Here is a 19,470-nt window from a genome sequence, read left to right as displayed (position 1 = left end):
TGTGAGCAGGGAGCAGCTCTCTGCAAAAAGCTTCTTTGCATTTGTCTCTATTAAAAACCTATAAGCACTCTGTGTGCTTGCAAACTGCTGTTCAGTAGACAGCAGGATTGGTACTGATCTGAGTAGCAAAGGGAGCCATGGCTTCTGCAATAGAGAGCTTCACAGATTGTTCACATGATGATTAAGGAAGTTACCCTAAGGAGCTCTGGGGTATGTCCAGAGGACCTCTGGGACCATGTACACAAAAGACAGCAATAGGTCTTAGGTTCTCCAGTACTGCGAGGTCCTGGGATCCTAGGTTTGAGCCCTTCCTTAACAGTTGGTTTGTAGATGAAAGAAGAGGGGTAGGCTTGAGTCTAGGCTTACACTGCTGTGCAGTCATGCCTGGGGTGTGAGCTAAATGCATGGTGGAACAGATTATTTAGCATAAGTAGTAAGCACATATGTCAAGGAATCATTCAAGGTAAAGTGGTTTATTGCCTACAGCCAGGCACTTAGATACCACAGAAAATGTTCTAAGGAGAGAGGCCAAGGTACATACCTTCACCAAACAAGGGCACTCCACCAGATCAGTGGATTGCATCATGAAATAGGCCATCCAAATATCCTGAGAACCTTCTTCAGTACAGAAATAAAACTGCCTCCAACCAAATAGTGGAATGCATGACAACCCATACTCTGGATACCCCATCCTGAAAGAAATTTGTCTTGAACACTCCCCCCCAACGTGCGGCCTTTATACAACCTCTCCAAACTCATCATCGGACACAAGCTCCCCACAGCCCAAGGGACATCGACAGTTGTGAAAGAAGGCATGCTTTTATAGTCTTATGTCACTGAAGCTTGTAAGATCTGGTTGTCAGCATCCCCCCCGCCCCACCGGCATGCCTTTCAACATCCATAGGCCTACATATGCCTGTCAGAACATGTGGTGTACCTCCTCCAGTGTACCAAATGCGCTCAGATTCACATAGGAAAATAACAGGCACAGACATCTTGGGTGTACACTTTACAAAGCAATAACTTTGACTCATCAGTCCTCATCACAGGAAACTAACGCACGCTTTCAAAAGACAAATTTGGAAGCTTAAAATCATCAGTTTGCTAGACACAAGGAATAATGGACTGAATGCACACTGGTAAAACCAACCCACTAACAACCCTCCCCCCTCTCTCCAACTGCTTTTCCAACCCATTGTTTCCCTCTTCTGGCTGGAAGCCCATTAATGGGTCACTTCACCTTGAATGGTCCCTTGTGCTAAACAGTGTGTTCCCACTTGTATTGTGCTTTAACATTCTTGAAGCTAGATCTACACTACAGAGCTATGTCAGTATAAGGTTGTTCAGAGGTGTGAAAAATCCACATCCCTGAGTGAAACAGTTACACTGACCTTAACTCCCTCACATAGTGCTCAACAGGAGAACTGCAGCTGCCTCTTGGAGAGGTGGGTTGACTATGTCGAGGGATGAGAGAACTCTTCCCCATTGGCATTGATGCAGCTCAGGTGCTACATTAGTGCAGCTGTGTTGATGCAGTTTTCCAAGCATAGCTTTGGCTTGACTGAGTTTTCCAGACTGAAAGAAGAGCTGCATGTGAGCTTGACAGCTTGCTTCATCAGCAGAAGTTGGTCTAGTGAAAGAGATTCTCACCCAACTTGTCACTGAACAAATGGGAAATATTCATTTTTTAACTGCCCAGGCTGAGAAAAACGTACAGAGTAAATAGGAACAGTGGCAAACTTCTGTGCATTAGTATCAGAAGTTGAAACCAAATCAGCTTCTTTTAAGTGTGTAGGATCTCTTCAGTCTTATTACTTATACCTGCCAGGGTGAGTTTCTTGGGGAAAGTCTAGTCTTCTGACTGCCACCTCATTAGACTTCAGCTCAGCTCTGACTGGCTGGCCCAGAAGCTGATGGGTCTTCCCAGGTAGTGCTCAGAATTCAGCCTGTACATTGGCATTTCAGAGCCCATTCTATCCTGGTGCACTTTGTGGAAATCAAAAGGATTGAATGTGACTGTCACATTATATGCTGATCATACCACTGAGCTCACCTACCTGCCCTCTGGGCTGCCCCATCATGCTGTCCTGCCAGGCCAGAAGCTCTGGTGGTCCCCAGCAAAGGCACAGAGGCGGATTAACTGCCGCAGCAGAATAACACAGATGCTGATACCAGCTCTAGGAGGGGTCAGTTATAGGAACTTTTCAGCATCCAATACAGCACTCAAAGGGGACCGAAACCCCAAATAAATCCATCTTACTCCATATAAAAGTTTTACATGGAGAAAACGCCTAGAGTTTGCTGTCTTTATCAGTGAGAAATATGCACAGCTGTGACCTCCGGCTGCTGTGTGACAATTGTTTGCATTGGGTTTGATGCTTTTTATAGTAAACAAAAGGGTTGTGTTTTTTTTTATTAAGTAGGATTTAAGTGATTGCAAATGAAAATAGATAAATCAAAGCAGATTACTTTTCCAAAATAAACAAAATGTGCTGGCTAAGCCTAATAGACTGAGAGATTGTTACAGATCATATTTCTCATCTTAGTCCTTATTTTGGAATAAAATCCTTCATGTCAGAGCTGATCTTTTTTTTCTGGCCTGGATCTTACAGCTTCTTGTGTCTTTAGAGTTCTTTATTTTCAAATCTCTTCTCATGTTTACTCTTAAGGTCGGGGGAGGTGGTTTCAAAAGCCAGCTGAATAGTCATTGATTGCTTCCCATCCCTTAAATAGAATTTCCCCAGACAGGAACCCATTGTTTCATTCTCACTAGCCCAATGGAAAAAATACTAGATTCAGGATTGATTCTAGCAGCAGGTGGCATGGTCATGTGTCTTTGTAGGACCAACCACACTTTGGGCATTCAGAAAAAACAAAACAATGTACAGAACATTGCTTTGAGTAGTGGTCCATTAAGTCTCTTATGTACCAATAGTGGCTTTCACTAGAAGACATAAATTAATAACCAGGTTTACACTTCATATTTCTAACCTCACATACAAGAATCACACATGCACACAAATAGAAAATACACATTCAGGGAATCACAGGCTCTTGAACGACAGGTTATTTGACCTGTTTTGCATAAGGAATATTCAAGTTATGCATATTTTTATTCAAAAGTATATTTCCATAAAAATATGGGGGGCTAAGTGTCATCCTGAGCATCAGTGCAGAATCAGGAACTGAGCCTTAGTGCAACTGCTCTTGACAAGTCTGTGCTGAGCAAGGACATGCTTTTATAGCCTCATGTCACTGAAGCTTGTAAGGTCTGGTTGTCATATTCTGTGCACTGTGCAAGCTTTATCTGGCTAATTGCAGGAAGCCCATTGGTTAGCTACAAAGAGGAGCATGACCAGAGACAGAATCATTTGGGACATTTAGTTCTTGTCGTGTTTTTACGAACTTTAATTCCTGCTCTGTTCTTTACAACACTTCCCCCCCACACACACACACACTTCAAATGTGAAGACCAGTCACATGTAGGGATCCTTTTGGTCCAAGGACAGCTGAAATTGCCTACAGTTATGGAGAGTATTTCCCTGCCTTATGCCTCTCCCTGCCGTTGCATTCCCTATGTCAGACTTCTGTCAGAACTGGGGAGTTCTTTTTCCTCCCTATCTCTAATGCCAAGAAAGTTTTATTTCAAGACGAAACATTTTTTCTGGTGGTGAGTGGGACAGCCCATAGGAAGCTGAAGTGATTTGGCTGCTAGCATGGTCTTCTGTGTGGCCAGACTGAGCCTCAAGTCTAGGCTTACTATTCTTTGTCCTTCATTCCCTAGGGAAGTTCATCATGACAGCATCCAGTGACACAACCATCTTGATATGGGACCTGAAGGGTGAAGTCCTGGCAAACATCAATACTAACCAGATGAACAATGCCTTTGCAGCTGTATCTCCTTGTGGGAGGTGAGAAACACAGGACTGCTGCCAAGGAGATGGGGGATTGGAATGCTGTCTGCTCCCACTGGGGACTGTAAAGAGCATAAGAAATAAGGCAGGACAGGGACCTCATGCCTTCCCCAAAGGGGCATCACCAGGCATGAATTGTTTGCGGTTAATACTTGAAATGCCAATAGACCCACTTTTAAACAGAACATTACTTCTATAAATCCTAGGAAAGTTAAGGAACATTGTGTTCTGCTTGTTAAAAGGGCCTTTGGACAGGTCTAAAAGAATACCACCAGCCATGTTCCAGATCATTTCTCCTCCAATTTCTACAAAGAATCATAGAATTCTAGGGCTGGAAGGGACCTCAGGGGGTCTGCTGCCAGCCCCCTGCCTAAAGCAGGATCAACTCCAACTAAATCATCCCAGCCATGACTATGTCAAGCTGGGACTTAAAACCTCTAGGGGTGGAGATTCTACCACCTGTCTTGGTAATGCATTCCAGTGCTTCATCACCCTTCTGGTGAAATAGTTTTTCCTAATATCCAACCTACACCTCTCCTTCTGTAACTTCAGACCATTGCTTCTCGTTCTGCCACCTGTCACCACTGAGAACAGTCTCTCTCCATCCTCTTTAGTGGCCCCTTGCAGGAAGTTGAGGGCTGCTATCAAATCGCCCCTCAGCCTCAATCTCTCAGCCTTTCCTCATAGGTCATGTGCTCCAGCCCCTTAATCATTTTCATTGCCCTCCAGTGAACTGGCTCCATTGCATCCATATCCTTTCTATACAGGTGGTGGGGGCGTGCAGTACTCCAGATGTGGCCTCACCAGCGCTGAGTAGAGGGGAGCAATAACTTCCTTAGACCTGCTGGAAATGCTTCTCTTAATGCACCCCAATATGCTATCCTTTTTAGGCTAAAAGGGCACACTGTTGACTCATATCCAGCCTCTCATTCACTGTAATCACCTGGTCCTTTTCTGCCGCACTGCTACTTTGCCAGTCAGTCCCCAGCCTGTAACAGTGCTTGGGATTCTTCTGTCCCAGGTGCAGGACTCTGCACTTGTTGAACCTCATCAAAGTTCTTTTGGCCCAATCCTCCAATTTTTCTAGGTGACTCTGGACCTATTCCTACTGACCCCCTAGTTTAGTGTCATCTGCAGATTAGCTGAGGGTGCAGTCCATCCCCTCATCCAGGTTACTAATAACGATGTTGAACATTACTGACCCTAGAACCGATCCTTGGGGCACGCCACTTGAAACGGACCGCCAACCAGACATTGAGCTATTGACCACTACCCGTTGGGCCCATCTGTCAAGCCAGCTTTCTCTCCATCTTACAGCCCATGTACCCAACCCATACTTCCTTAACTTATGGAGAAGAATGTTGTAGGAAACTTCACAAGTTTTGCTGAACTCAAGGTATATTGCATCCACTGACTTCCCCATGTCCACAGAGCCTGTTACCTCTTCATAGAAGCGACTCAAATTGGTCGGGCATGATTTGCCATGGGTGAATCCATGTTGACTACTCCTGATCACTTTCCCCTCTTCCAAGTGCCCAAAAATGGATTCCTTGAGGATTCCCTCCATGATTTTTCCAGGGACTGAGTTAAAGCTGACTGGTCCTTGGTCCCCTGGATTGTCCTTATTTTCCTTTTTTAAAAAAGGGCACTAAGTTTGCCTTTTTCCAATCAGCTGGGATGTCTCCTGATCTCCATGAGTTTTCAAAGATAATGGCCAAAGGCTCTGCAATGACATCTGCCAATTTCCTCTGAACCCTTGGATGCATTAAATCTGGACCCATGGATCTGTGTACAACTAGCTTTTCTAAGTAGCTTTTAACCTGTTCTTCCCCACTGAGGGCTGCATACCTGCTTCCCATACTGCATTGCCTAGTGCCATACATTGAGTACTGATATTTGTCTATGAAGACTAAGGCAAAAAAAGCATGGAGTACTTCAGCTTTTCCTGCCTCATCTGTCACTAGGTTACCTCACTCATCCAGTAACAACCCATGCCTTTTCTGATCACCCTCTCATTAAGAGGCCTGTAGAAACCCTTCTTGTTACTCTTTACATTCCTTGCTAGCTGCAATTCCACTTGTGCTTTCATTTTTGTGATTACTCCCTGGCATTCTCCAGCCATATATTTTTACTCCTTGTTAGTGAGCTGACCACATTTCCACTTTTAATACACACCTTTTTGAGTTTGAGCTCGCCAAGGACTTCCCTGTTAAGCCAAGTTGGTTGCCTATGATGTCTGGCTTTCTTACTGTGCATTGGGATGGTTTGTTCCTGTGCCTTCAATAAGACTTCTTTAAAATATGGCCAGTTCTCCTGAACTCCTTTCCCCTTCATATCTGTTTCCCAGGGGATCCTGCCCATCAGTTCTTTCAGGGAGTCGAAGTCTATTTTACTGCTCACCTTTCTTCCTTTTGTCAGGATCCTGAAATCTACCATCTCATGGTTGCTGCAGCCTAAGTTGCCACTCACTTCTGTTTTTCCTACTAGTTCTTCCCAGTTCATGAGCAGCAGATCAAGTTGTGCATGGTCCCTTCAGCACTTGTACCAGGAAGTTTTCCCCAACATCCTCCGAAAACTTCCTGGAATTTCTCTGTGCTGCTGTATTGGTCTCCCGACAAATGTCTGGGTGATTAAACTATCCCATGAGAACCAGGGCCTGTGATTTGGAAGCTTCTCTTAGATGTCTGAAGAAATCCTCATCTCCCTGATCTGGCGGTCTATAGCAAACACCAACTATAACATCACCTCTGTCGCTACCGCCTCTAAGCTTAACCTAAAGACTCTCAACTGGCTTTTCTCCTCCTTTATACTGGAGCTCTGAGCAATTATCCTGCTCTCTTTCATACATTGCAACTCTTCCTCCTTTTCTCCTCTGCCTGTCCCTCCTGAACAGTTTATACTCTTCCATGACTGTGCTCCAGTTATGTGAGTCAGCCCACCAAGTCTCCATTATTCCAACCACTTCATACTACTTTGACTATGCCAGGGTCTCTAATTCTTCCTGTGTGTTTCCCAGGCTTTTTGCATTTGTATACAAATACCTCAGATAGGCATCTGATTGGCCTACCTTCTTCTTTGAATCAGGGGTCCTTTGTTGTTCCTCCTTTCCCACTTATCTCAGGGCTTGTGTCACTGTTCCCTGATTAACCTAGTTTAAAGCCCTCCTTGCTCGGTTGGCTTGCTCAGCTGCTTACTGTGTGTTTCTCTTCAGCATTGCTGCTGCTGTTACTGCTAAACCACTCTTGGGAAAGTCTGGGAAAGCGTACATTCATCAGACTTGAGACTGACTAGACTTGTGTTGCTGTCAGAGGTGCACGTGTGTTGGTGTTATTTTCAGTTGAAGATCATTGTTGGGGTTACTTTTAACAGATCATCTGATGGAAATGTGATTTTTCTTATAGCAGACACCAAGATCAGCTCTGTAATGATCTCTCACCAGTAAGACCACGAACTCCTCAGGCTCAGAGTTTAGGCATTGGAGGATCTGAGCCCTAAGGACGGGTGTTTGGGCTCTTGTTTCACCAAGCAGTGCTTGGGATGTCCTTCATATGGAGCAGTCTCTCTACATTGTCCTGTCCTGCACTGACTCCTTGGAATTGTCATTCACCCTGTCACTGCACTGACTTCTGGGTGGCAGGTGAAACTAATTTTCTTTGGACCCAAGCTATGAGCCAGCCCCCCAAATGCTTTCTTACCTGTACACACACTTTGGCAGCCTCATCATGGTTTTTTATTTGTTCAGTTTGGTTAGGGTTTGATTCAAAAGTGTAATTGTGCTGGAGCTGTCACAGGTCTGGGAGATGCTCGGTGACTGGACTGGCACAACTGATGAACATACAAGCACTCTCTCTCATCCCCAGGTTTGTAGGGTCATGTGGTTTCACCCCTGATGTGAAGATATGGGAGGTGTGTTTTGGCAAAGGCGGAGACTTCCAGGAGGTGACCAGGGCCTTTGACCTGAAGGGCCATACTGCTGGCGTGTGCTCCTTCTCTTTCTCCAATGACTCCAGACGGTGAGGAGTTGCCCTGGAAAATATCCTTATCTCGTGCCCTTGTGACTTGTTAGCTGGCCCCTTCCAATCTATAGGAATAAGAGGCCTTTATGGACTCCCTTTTCTTTGCAATGCATGTCTCTAGGCGGTGTTCCCAAAATTACTGTCCATCCTGACCAATAAGAAGGTTAGAGATAGAACCTGTGGCAGCAAATCTCTGAGTCAGCACTGAGACTGTGCTCATCCAGACAGGGTCTTACTATTTCTTCCCTCACTCCAGACAGATGACACTAACTTTGGTACACAGCAGTTCTTCCACACTTGGGTGGAGAAGGGGGACTCATGTTAGCAACTGAGAATTCCTGTGCCTTCACTTTTGACCCATTTGGTGACAGGCCCATATGGTCATGTTTGAATGGAGTTGCTTTTATGAGCACTAACTTTCCCTCCTCTCCACATAATGGAGTCAGCTGCTCTCTACTGGCAGTCTGCAATGTTCAGGAGGGTTGTTCCTTCTGTTCCTTGTGTGTCAGGGGTTGTGGTTTGTGGGGGTGGTTGGAGAATGGTGCTGGCTAGTGTCCTGGGAGCTGTGACATGCATGCTCTCTTCTGCCGTAGGATGGCGACAGTTTCAAAGGATGGCACGTGGAAGCTGTGGGACACAGATGTAGAATACAAGAAGCAACAGGATCCTTATCTGCTCTTTACAGGGAAATGTGAAGTAATAGAGCCTTGTCGCATTGTGCTGTCCCCTGATGCCCGTGTGCTGGCCATCTCTAGCTGCACCAGCATCACTGTGTACAACGCTCAGAGGGGGGAGAAGGAGGAGCATTTTGTTAATGTCCATGGAGACTACATCACGGACTTGGCCTTTGACATTAATAGTCGCTACCTTGTGTCATGTGGGGACCGGGCCATCCGGGTGTTCCACAACACAGCAGGTTACCGAGCTGTCGTGGAAGAAATGAAAGGCATGCTGAAAAAAGCCACGAATGAGTCTACCAGAGAGAGACTGCAGCAGCAGATCACAGATGCTCAGAATGCACTAGACAGTATCTATGCCAAAAAAGACTAAATCCCTCTGGAAATGGTGTACGTGCAGTCTCTTCCAGGTCAGGGAGCCTCATACTTTGGTGGGTTTTTAATAATTGAGTGAGTTGTAATAAAAGAGTTTACTGAAAACTCTTAGCAGCTGCCTTGTGGTGTTTCTGTACAAAGTTTGAGGGGTACAGAACTGAGTGTTTAGTGCTTTTTACTTTGTCTAGGAGAGTTAGAGGGGTACCTTGCTGGAAATTAGCTGCCTTCAGAGGAGAAATGAGAGAAGAAAGACTTTACTGATAAAACTGCATCTGAAGCCTGAGCAACAGCATGAGAGATTACACACCAAATGAAGGAATGGTCTTCTATGAGGAAGTTAGAAGGGGCTCAGTGTTACTCTTCACCAGCAATGAAACTGTCAGAAGGGAAGCTTTCTGAGGCAGAGTGCTGAAATTCGACCTTTTGACCTCTGTGGTTCCATTGCTGGTAATACTTTTTAAAGTCACTGATAGTCCTAGTTACAACAGCTTCATTCATCAATAAATTAAGATGCAGCGCTTTACCATTTAGGTGATAGTTGGTAGCATTAGCTGGTCTTTTGTTAATTCACAGGTGGCATGGCTTTGAACAAGCTCCTGGCCGCAGAGGGGCAGGGCTGAGCTGCCTCGTGTGCTGATGAAAATCAGCCTGCGTGCCAATCTTAGCACCTATGCTGGGGTTTTGCTGACCCCTGGGCTAGGGGATTGACCCAGACAGCACCGAACTCGCAGAATAACTAAAAATGTGTATTGCCATTGCTCCAATGCAGTTCATATGCAAGGCCCAGGCTGACTTCATCTTCCCAAAGAATAACATGCAGCTCACTCTAAATTGCCCACATACATGCTATGCATACAGCTTTCTACTGGGCAGGAGGGAATGGAGAGGAGCCACATATGATAGACATTAGTCATCTTGTTTAAGAGTCTACTTCTAGAAGGAGCTTGTATAGCCCAATAATGGGTTCAGAACAGTAATGTGAACAGAACAACAAGCTTAAAACAGATAGCCCTTCAGCTCTAATGGTGGTGTCTCATCCATAATATATATTGAACTGGACGAAAAGAATTTATTTATACCTATGGATTGTAACGCTATGGTGAGCTCTTTGGGAGGTAGGGAGCTACATGGTTATATTAAGGACTGACCCTAGAGACAAGATGTTGATTTTCAAGGTCTTAGTTTTTCCTTTGTGGATGTTCAAGCCAACTGTAGCTGAGATGTTGGCAAGGTCTGGTGTCTTCTCTTGCATCTGTCAGTGGCTGTGGGACAGAAGCACCATATCATTGTTGAAGTCCAGGTCATCTAGCTGGATCCACAGTGTCCACTGCATATTTCTTTTCCCTGCTGTTGTCTTCATGACCCAGTCTATCACCAGGAGAAAAAGGAATGGTGACAAAAAGCAGCCTTGTCAGACTGAATCTTCACTTCAGAGCCCATTGTGAACTGTCCCCCATGGTAAACTTTGCAGGTCGTTCCTTCATTAGAGTTCTTAATGAGGCTGACTAACTTGGCTGGTATGTCATAATGCTGAAGCAGTTGCCAGAGGGTTTCCCTTTATATAATGTTGAAGGCTTTCCTCATTGATGAAGTTACTGTAAAGTTGTCAATTCCATTCTGTAGATTGCAACATTCTGAATCATGCTCGAGTAATGTGGTCAATGCATGACCTACTGAAAGCTGGCTTATCCTTGAAAATCAACATCAGTAGCACAGAGCCAGTCATACTTCGCAGCAGGATGCTGGAAGAAGTTACGGTCTTCGCACACTTGGCAGCATCATTCATAAAGAGGGGGACACCAATGCTGATGAGAGTAAAGATTGGGAAAGCAAGAACAGCTTTTCTGCTCATGAAAAACATCTGGAATTCTAAGCACATCAGAACTAAGATCAGGTTATTCAACTCCAGTGTCAAATCAGTCTTCCTGTATCAAGCAGAAACTTGGAGAGTAATAGAGGACTGTCAGAATCCAGACATTATCAATAACTGCCTCCATAAAATCTTTCAGATCCACTGGCCTTATGCCATCAACAAGATCCGTGGCAACTGACTACCAACCTCCTGTCGAAGAAATCAGGAAGAAAAGCTGGCAATGGATTTGTCATACCCTTAAAAAAACCAACCATCACAAGGAAAAAGGAAAAGAGGGCACTCAAACACCTGGCGTAGAGACCTTAAGGCAGACACTAAAAAGATGGGATACACCTGCTGAGAACTGGAAAAGATTGCCCAAGATGGGATGCTGGCAAATGGTTGTCAATGGCCTATGTGCCAGATGTAGGAGTGGAAGAGGCTTAGAGACAAGAAAGCTGCTGAGATAGTTTTGTTGCTATATAGCTGCAATCTAAGCAAAGGGAAACTATGGGAAATAGGTAAACTGCCAACAGCACAAATTTGGGGGTATCCTTTCTGTATCACTTGAAATACTAATTTCAAATAGTTGTTTAATAACTTATTTCAAGGCATAGTTGAATAATGAATTTGTACAGGTATTGAAACAATAGCATGGGGTGACATTTCTAATCAACATTACGTTCCTCATGATCTGTTCACAATGTATGGGGTCACCACCAGGGTTGCCCTTAGGATTTAGGGGGACTATGCAGAATTATAAAATAATGCCTACTTCCCACTCCTGATGCCTTCCCTGTTCCTGTCCCCCATGCTGCCCCCTACTCCTATCCCTGTTGTTGTCCCTATCTTTCTGCCCCCATACCCTCTTACCACCCCAGAGGTTGCAGAGCTCATTTGGGACTGTTCTCCCTCCGCCACCATCGCTTTGTTCTGCAGTAGGGAGTCAGTGTTTGGGGCACAGAGGACCTGATGCAGTGAAGGCTGATATGCGCAGTTTCTTGGAGGACATTTGTGGCTCTGAGAACAAGGTGACTCTTGTCCTTCTGCAGTAGGGAGACTACCATCTCACCCTTCAGATCGTGAGGGCCATCCTGGAAGAGGGCAAATGGATCAGGAGCAGGAATGCTGCAGCCTTCCATTGTTTCACCTTGGATACAAGCTAAAGCCCCACTGGACAACTCCACATCAGTACCTCATATAAAATAAACTTTCAAATGATTATATGACATGGATGTGTGCAGTGGAGGTATGTTAAACTCCAAAAACCTGTCTCCTTTTGGTAAGCTATGTTGTAACTGGCTACAGGCTGTGTGAGAGGGTTGTTTCCTGCTGCACTGAGACAGAAGGTCATGGTCGAAGAAGAAATACTTGCTGGCATACTGAATATCAGTGATAAATAATCCTTGAGACTGAATGAGAGTAAAAAGAGTAAAAAGTGAATATGAGAGTAAAAAGAGAGTAAAAAGAGGGAGGCAAGATCAAATCAATATCTTAGATGCCTGTATACAAATGCAAGAAGTATGGGTAATAAGCAGGAAGAACTGGAAGTGCTAGTAAATAAATATAACTGACATCGTTGCCATCACAGAAACTTGGTGGGATAATGCACACAATTGGAATGTTGGTATTGAAGGGTGCAGCCTGCTTAGGAAGGATAGAGAGGGAAGAAAGGGGGGAGGTGTTGCCTTATATATTAAAAAAGTACACACTTGGACTGAGGTGGAGATGGATGTGTTGAGAGTCTCTGGGTTAGACCAAGAGGGGTAAAAAACAAGGGTGATGTCCTGATAGGCATCTACTACAGGCCACCTAGCCAGATGGAAGAGGTGGATGAGACTTTTTTTCAAACAACGAACAAAGTCAAGCAGGGCCCCAGATTTGGTGGTGATGGGGGACTTCAACTGTCCAGATATACGTTGGGAAACTAATACAGCGGGGCACAGACTATCCAGTATGTTCTTGGATTGTATTGGAGACAATTTTTTATTCCAAAAGGTTGAAAAAGCCACCGGGGGGAAGCTGTTTTAGATTTGATTTTAACAAATAGGGAGGAATTGGTAGAGAACTTGAAGGTGGAAGGCAACTTGGGTGAAAGTGATCACGAAATCATAGAGTTCACAATCCTAAGGAAGGGTAGAACAGAAAAAAGCAAGATAGAGATAATGGATTTCAGGAGGGCAGATTTTGGTAAACTCAGAGAGCTGGTAGGTAAAGTCCCATGGGAACCAAAGCTTAGGGGGAAAACAGCTGAGGAGAGCTGGCAGTTTTTCAAAGGGACATTATTAAGGGCCCAAAAGGAAGCTGTCCCACTGTGTAGGAAAGATAGAAAATATGGAAAAAGACCGCCTTGGCTTAACCAGGAGATCTTGCACGATCTCAAAATCAAAAAGCAATTGTATAAAAAATGGAAACAAGGAAAAATTACAAAGGATGAATATAGGCAAACAACACAAGAATGCAGGACAAAGATTAGAAAGGGTAAGGCACAAAATGAGCTCAAACTAGCTACAGGCATAAAGGGAAACAAGAAGGCTTTTTATAAATACATTAGAAATGAGGAAGACCAGGGACAGGGTAGGGCCATTGCTCAGTGAGGAGGGAGAAACAGTAACAGGGAACTTGGAAATGGCAGAGATGCTCAATGACTTCTTTGTTTCAGTCTTCACTGAGACGTCTGATGAAAAAATGCCCAACATAGTGAATGCTAGTGGGAAAGGGGTAGGGTTAGAAGTTGAAATAAAAAAAGAACAAGTTAAAAATCACTTAGGAAAATTAGATGTCTGCAAGTCACCAGAGCCTGATGAAATGCACCCTAGAATACTCAAGAAGCCAAGTGACTGAAATTTGGGCACCAGGCAAACCAATAAGAAAATCAACAAAAAATGAGAAACATCAACAATTTAAGCTTGCTTGCTGGAATGTGCGGACCATGCTGACCGGCTTGACTGAAGATTTTCAGGACATCAGTGACACCTGCAAGACCGCTGTCATCAACGAGGAACTGAAGAGGCTCAGAGTTGATATCGCTGCACTGCAAGAGACGCGACTCGCAGATTCGGGATCTCTAAAGGAAAAGGACTACACCTTTTTCTGGCAGGGTAAAGCCCAAGAAGAACCCAGAGAGCATGGTGTTGGCTTTGCTGTCAGAAACACCCTTCTACAAATGGTGGATTTAGTCATGGGTGGATCAGAAAGACTTCTTCGGATCATGCTTCAAACTTGCGCCGGTCCTGTCCACCTGATCAGCGCTTATGCTCCAACTCTGTACGCCACACCAGAAGTAAAAGACAAGTTCTATGATGTGCTTAGTGCTGCTGTAGCACAAATACCTGCTCGTGAACAACTGTACATCTTGGGTGACTTCAATGCAAGAGTTGGAGCTGATTGGGCCTCATGGCCTTCCTGCTTAGGACACTTCGGTGTGGGAAAAATGAATGACAATGGACAGCGTCTCCTTGAACTGTGCACGTATCACAATCTGTGCATCACAAACACATTCTTCTGAACGAAGCCACGGCACAGTGTGTCGTGGTGACACCCATGCTCGAAGCACTGGCATCAACTAGATGTGGTCATCACTAGGCGTAATAACCTCAAAAACGTCCTTCTGACACGCAGCTATCATACTGCTGACTGTGATACAGATCACTCGCTAGTTTGCTCCAAGCTCAAGCTGAGACCCAAGAAGCTGTACCGCTCTAAACCTGCTGGAAGGCCCTGTATTGACGCCAGAAAGACGGCAAACTCGGAGAAAGCTGAAAAGTTCAGAGAGACCCTCCAGGAAAATCTGCGCAGCGGCCCTGGGGGTGCCGATGCGACATCCAAATAGCAACATCTGAGGGATACAGTTTACAACACGGCCTTGTCAGTGTTTGGAAGAAGAGCTAGAAACACGAACGACTGGTTCGAAGCTAACTCCAATGAGATGATTCGTCATTGAAAAGAAGCGCGCTGCACTCCTGGAGTACAAACGCTCACCGAGCCAGAGTACCCAGCAAGCACTTAAAGAGCCCAGAAGAACAGTACAGCAGACAGCCAGGCACTGTGCCAACAACCACTGGCTCCAGCAGCAGCATCCAGACCTGTGCCGACTTTGGTAATCTGAGAGGAATGTACGAAGGTATGAGGAAGGCATTAGGACCCACCCAGAACAAGATGGCACCTCTGAAATCCAAATCTGGTGAAGTCATTGCTGACAAAGCCAAACAGATGGAGCGCTGGGTTGAGCACTACTCCGAGCTGTACTCACGTGAGAACGTTGTGGTTGACGCAGCCCTCGATGCCATCGAGCTCCTACCAGTAATGGACGAACTGGATCAAGAACCCACTGTGGATGAACTGAAGAGAGCCATCGACAGCATTGCAGCAGGAAAGACTCCTGGTCAGGATAGTATACCACCAGAGGTAATCAAATGTGCCGCGGACACACTCCTGGAACCCCTACATGAGCTACTGTGCCTGTGCTGGAAAAAGGGTGAGGTGCCACAGGATATGCGCGACGCTAACATTGTAACGTTGTATAAGAACAAAGGAGACAGAAGCGACTGCAACAACTACCGTGGAATCTCCCTCCTAAGCGTCACTGGTAAACTGTTCGCTCGCGTCATCCTTGGCAGACTCCAGAAGATTGCTGAGAGGGTGTACCCCGAATCGCAGTGCAGATTCCGCGCAGAGAGGTCTACCGTTGACATGGTCTTCTCTCTAAGGCAGCTGCAGGAGAAGTGCAGGGAGCAGAGAAAGCCACTCTACATAGTCTTCATGGACCTGACCAAGGCCTTTGACTTGGTCAGCAGGGATGGTCTGTTCAAACTGCTCCATGAGATAGGCTGTCCTCCACGGTTACTCGAGATGATCCAGTCGTTCCACGAAGACATGAGAGGAACCATCCAATATGACAGCGCATTATCAGATGCTTTCAGAATCAGGAGCGGCGTCAAACAAGGATGCGTGTTTGCTCCGACATTGTTCGGGATCTTCTTCGCACTCCTCCTGAAGCATGCCTTTGGATCTTCAACAGAGGGCATCTTGCTGCACACAAGATCTGATGGGAAACTGTTTAACCTTGCAAGGCTGAAAGCTAAGTCTAAGGTGCAAGAAGTCCTCATCAGAGACATGCTGTTCGCAGACTATGCTGCTGTAGTGTCTCACACAGAAGACCAGCTTCAAAAACTGCTGGATCAGTTCTCCAAAGCGTGCAAGGACTTTGGGCTTACCATCAGCCTAAAGAAGACAAACGTACTCGGTCAGGATGTTGCGGAATCCCCATGAATCAGCATTGACAACTATACGTTAGAGGTCGTCCACGAGTTCGTTTACCTCGGGTCCACCATCACTGACACCCTGTCATTGGACACTGAGCTGAATAGGAGAATCAGAAAAGCAGCCACAACTCTGTCCAGACTCAGCAAGAGTGCGTGGAATAACAACAAGCTGTACACTCACACCAAAATGCAAGTCTACAGAGCCTGCATCCTCAGCACCCTCCTTTATGGCAGCGAGACTTGGACCCTGTACGCCCCCCAGGAAAAGAGGCTGAACGTCTTCCACTTGCGCTGCCTCAGGCGCATCCTTGGAATATCATGGAAGGACAGAGTGACCAACACCGCCGTCCTTGAGCAAGCTGGAATCCCAACCATGCACACCCTCCTCAGGCAGTGTCGACTCCGCTGGGTTGGCCACATCCACAGGAAGAAGGATGGAAGGATTCCAAAAGACATCCTGTATGGTGAACTAGCCTCTGGCAAAAGACCTCCCGGACGCCCCCAGTTGCGCTACAAAGATGTCTGCAAGAGAGACCTCAGAGAGGCAGACATCGAGCAGGACAACTGGGAAGAACTAGCAGACGACCGCAGCAGATGGAGGCAGGGGTTACACAAGGGCCTTCAGAAGGGCGAGATGAAGATCAGACAGCTAGCAGAGGAGAAGCGAGCACACAGAAAGCACAGTAAGGACTTGCCAGACACCCACTACATCTGCAAGAGATGCAGCAAGGACTGTCACTCTTGTGTGGGTCTTCATAGTCACAATAGATGCTGTAAATGAAGTCCTCAATTGAAACTTTAAAGGGCACGATCCAGTCTATGCAGACTGAAGGATGCCTACTACTACTGATAGCTAATGGCTCAGATACCTCCTTTATCACCTTTGGAAAATCACCGGAGACAGGAGAGATTCCAGAAGACTGGAAAAGGGCAAATATAGTGCCCATCTATAAAAAGGGAAATAAGAATAACCCAGGAAACTACAGGCCAGTCAGCTTAACTTCAGTGCCAGGAAAGATAATGGAGCAGGTAATTAAAGAAATCTTCTGCAAGCACTTGGAAGGTGGTAAGGTAATAGGAAACAGCCAGCATGGGTTTGTAAAGAATAAATCTTGTCAAACTAATCTAATAGCTTTCTTTGATAGGATAACTAGCCTTGTGGATAGGGGAAAAGTGGTAGATGTGGTATACCTAGACTTTAGTAAAGCATTTGATACGGTCTCTCATGATATTCTTGTCAAAAAACTAGGCAAATACAATTTAGATGAGGCTAGTATAAGGTGGGCGCATAACTGGCTGGATAACCGTACCCAGAGAGTAGTTCTTAATGGTTCTCAATCTGTTGGAAAAGTATAAAAAGTGGGGTTCCGCAGGGGTCTGTGTTAGGACCGGTTCTGTTCAATGTCTTCATCAATGATTTAGATATTGGCATAGAAAGTACGCTTATTAAGTTTGCAGATGACACCAAGTTGGCAGGAGTTGCGACTACTTTGGAGGGTAGGGTGATAATTCAAAATGATCTGGATAAATTGGAGAAATGGTCTGAGGTAAACAGGATGAAGTTTAATAAGGACAAATGCAAAGTGCTCCACTTGGGAAGGAACAATCAGTTTCACACATACAGAATGGGGAGAGACTGTCTAGGAATGACTACAGCAGAAAGGGATCTAAGGATTATAGTGGACCACAAGCTAAATGTGAGTCGACAGTGTGATGCTGTTGCAAAAAAAGCAAACATGATTCTGGGATGCATTAACAGGTGTGTTGTGAACAAGACACAAGAAGTCATTCTTCCACTCTACTCTGCGCTGGTTAGGCCTCAGCTGGAGTATTGTGTCCAGTTTTGGGCACCGCAGTTCAAAAAAGATGTGGCAAAACTAGAGAGGGTCCAGAGAAGAGCGACAAGAATGATTAAAGGTTTAGAGAATGTGACCTATGAAAAAAGGCTGAAAGAATTGGGCTTGTTTAGTTTGGAAAAGAGAAGACTGAGGGGAGACATGCTAGCGGTTTTCAGGTATCTAAAAGGGAGTCATAAAGAGGAAGGAGAGAACTTGTTCTTCTTGGCCTCTGAGGATAGACCAAGAGGCAACAGGCTTAAACTGCAGCAAGGGAGGTTTAGGTTGGACATTAGGAAAAAGTTCCTAACTGTCAGGGCGGTCAAACAGTGGAATAAATTGCCAAGGGATGTTGTGGAATCTCCATCTCTGGAGATATTTAAGAACAGGTTAGATAGATGTCTATCAGGGATGGTTTAGCTAGTACTTGGTCCTGCCATTGGGGCAGGGGCTGGACTCCATGGCCTCTTGAGGTCCCTTCCAGTCCTAGTGTTCTATGTCTGGTAGTCTGAATTCAGGTCCTGTAAACAGTTTTTATCAGCATGGGTGTTAAGTTGTGTACTCAGCTGCTTGAGAAAACACTGATAGTAGAGTTCTTCCTCTATAAATGTTAATGCTATAAAATTACTATACAAAAGGACAATGTGAAGTAGTATGAAAATAAAGGTTATAGTTGGAAAGAGTAAACCGCTTACACGAAGATGATCTACACTCCCGTGAAAGTGGTTAATAGCGAGATGTATAATTAATACAGCAGGCGCCCCCACCATGTGCATTCAGTCTGCGGCTATCTCATGTTAGCGACTAGAGCGGGACCCGGGGCGAGCTCTAGCCACAGGGAGCTTCGGGGGCATGGGGCGCTATCCTCCTGTGAAGGGAGAAAAGGGGTGGAGCGCTTTGCTCTGCCCCCTCAGCCCCAGGGTGCTGCGGGGGGGGGGGGGGGGGGGGGGAAATCCCGCTGTGAAGAGGCTGCTGAGCTAGCGGAGGCCCCGCTCCACCAGCTCAGTCGCCATTTACAGGAAAATGCCCCTTAACGTGGGAGCCTATCCCCAGCAGCGGCACAGGGGCTGAGCTGGTGGCGCGCGGCGCTGCGCAGCGCTTCCCCCCTCCGCAGGGCACTGCGGGCTCCCCCAGCCGGGGGCCTGCCCCCCTCGACTCCTGCCACTTTCCAAGCGCGCCTGGCTTCCCGGGAGCGCAACGCCCGCGCCGCGCCGGGCCTCCAGCGCCAGTACCCCCTGCAGCGCCCCAGCCGGGGGGTCACGCCTCCGACCCGGCCCTCCGAGCGGGCGTGCCCGAGCCCGGCTCTGCCGCCCCGCGCCACCCCCGCCACGGCCGGGCGAGCTGCCCCGGGCCGCGGCTCGGTACGCACCACGGGATGCTCAGGTGACAGGCGTCGGTGGGGCAGAGCCCCGCCCCCAGCGGCGGCGCTGTCTCTCCCCGCGAGGGGGGGCGGCAGCAGCGGCAGGAAAGGGGGCGGGGTCCGAGAGAAGGGAGGCTGGCGCGGCGCTCGGCGGGGGCCACGGCCAGACGGGCCGCT

At 46.5% G+C, this 19,470-nt stretch overlaps 1 protein-coding gene and 1 long non-coding RNA gene across 4 annotated transcripts in view; one reads left to right on the top strand and one right to left on the bottom strand.

The window, feature by feature from the left end:
* The window catches only part of TBL2 (transducin beta like 2), a 17,831-nt gene extending 8,738 nt beyond the window's left edge, over nt 1-9,093 (top strand). For all 3 annotated transcript variants that reach the window (XM_075013288.1, XM_075013290.1, XM_075013289.1), the window contains 3 exons: nt 3,785-3,911; nt 7,775-7,927; nt 8,524-9,093. In XM_075013288.1, the coding sequence (XP_074869389.1) occupies nt 3,785-3,911; nt 7,775-7,927; nt 8,524-8,980 (737 nt within the window). In that variant the 3' untranslated portion in view covers nt 8,981-9,093. The remainder of the gene's footprint in view (nt 1-3,784; nt 3,912-7,774; nt 7,928-8,523) is intronic.
* The window catches only part of LOC142022936 (uncharacterized), a 22,615-nt gene extending 3,145 nt beyond the window's left edge, over nt 1-19,470 (bottom strand). The window contains exon 1 of the long non-coding RNA XR_012648082.1: nt 19,303-19,470. This is a non-coding gene — a long non-coding RNA (uncharacterized LOC142022936). The remainder of the gene's footprint in view (nt 1-19,302) is intronic.

Source organism: Carettochelys insculpta, chromosome 19 (assembly GCF_033958435.1).
Source record: "Carettochelys insculpta isolate YL-2023 chromosome 19, ASM3395843v1, whole genome shotgun sequence".
NCBI classification, from domain to species: Eukaryota; Metazoa; Chordata; order Testudines; family Carettochelyidae; genus Carettochelys; species Carettochelys insculpta.
This window is presented reverse-complemented; position numbering and strand designations above follow the sequence as displayed.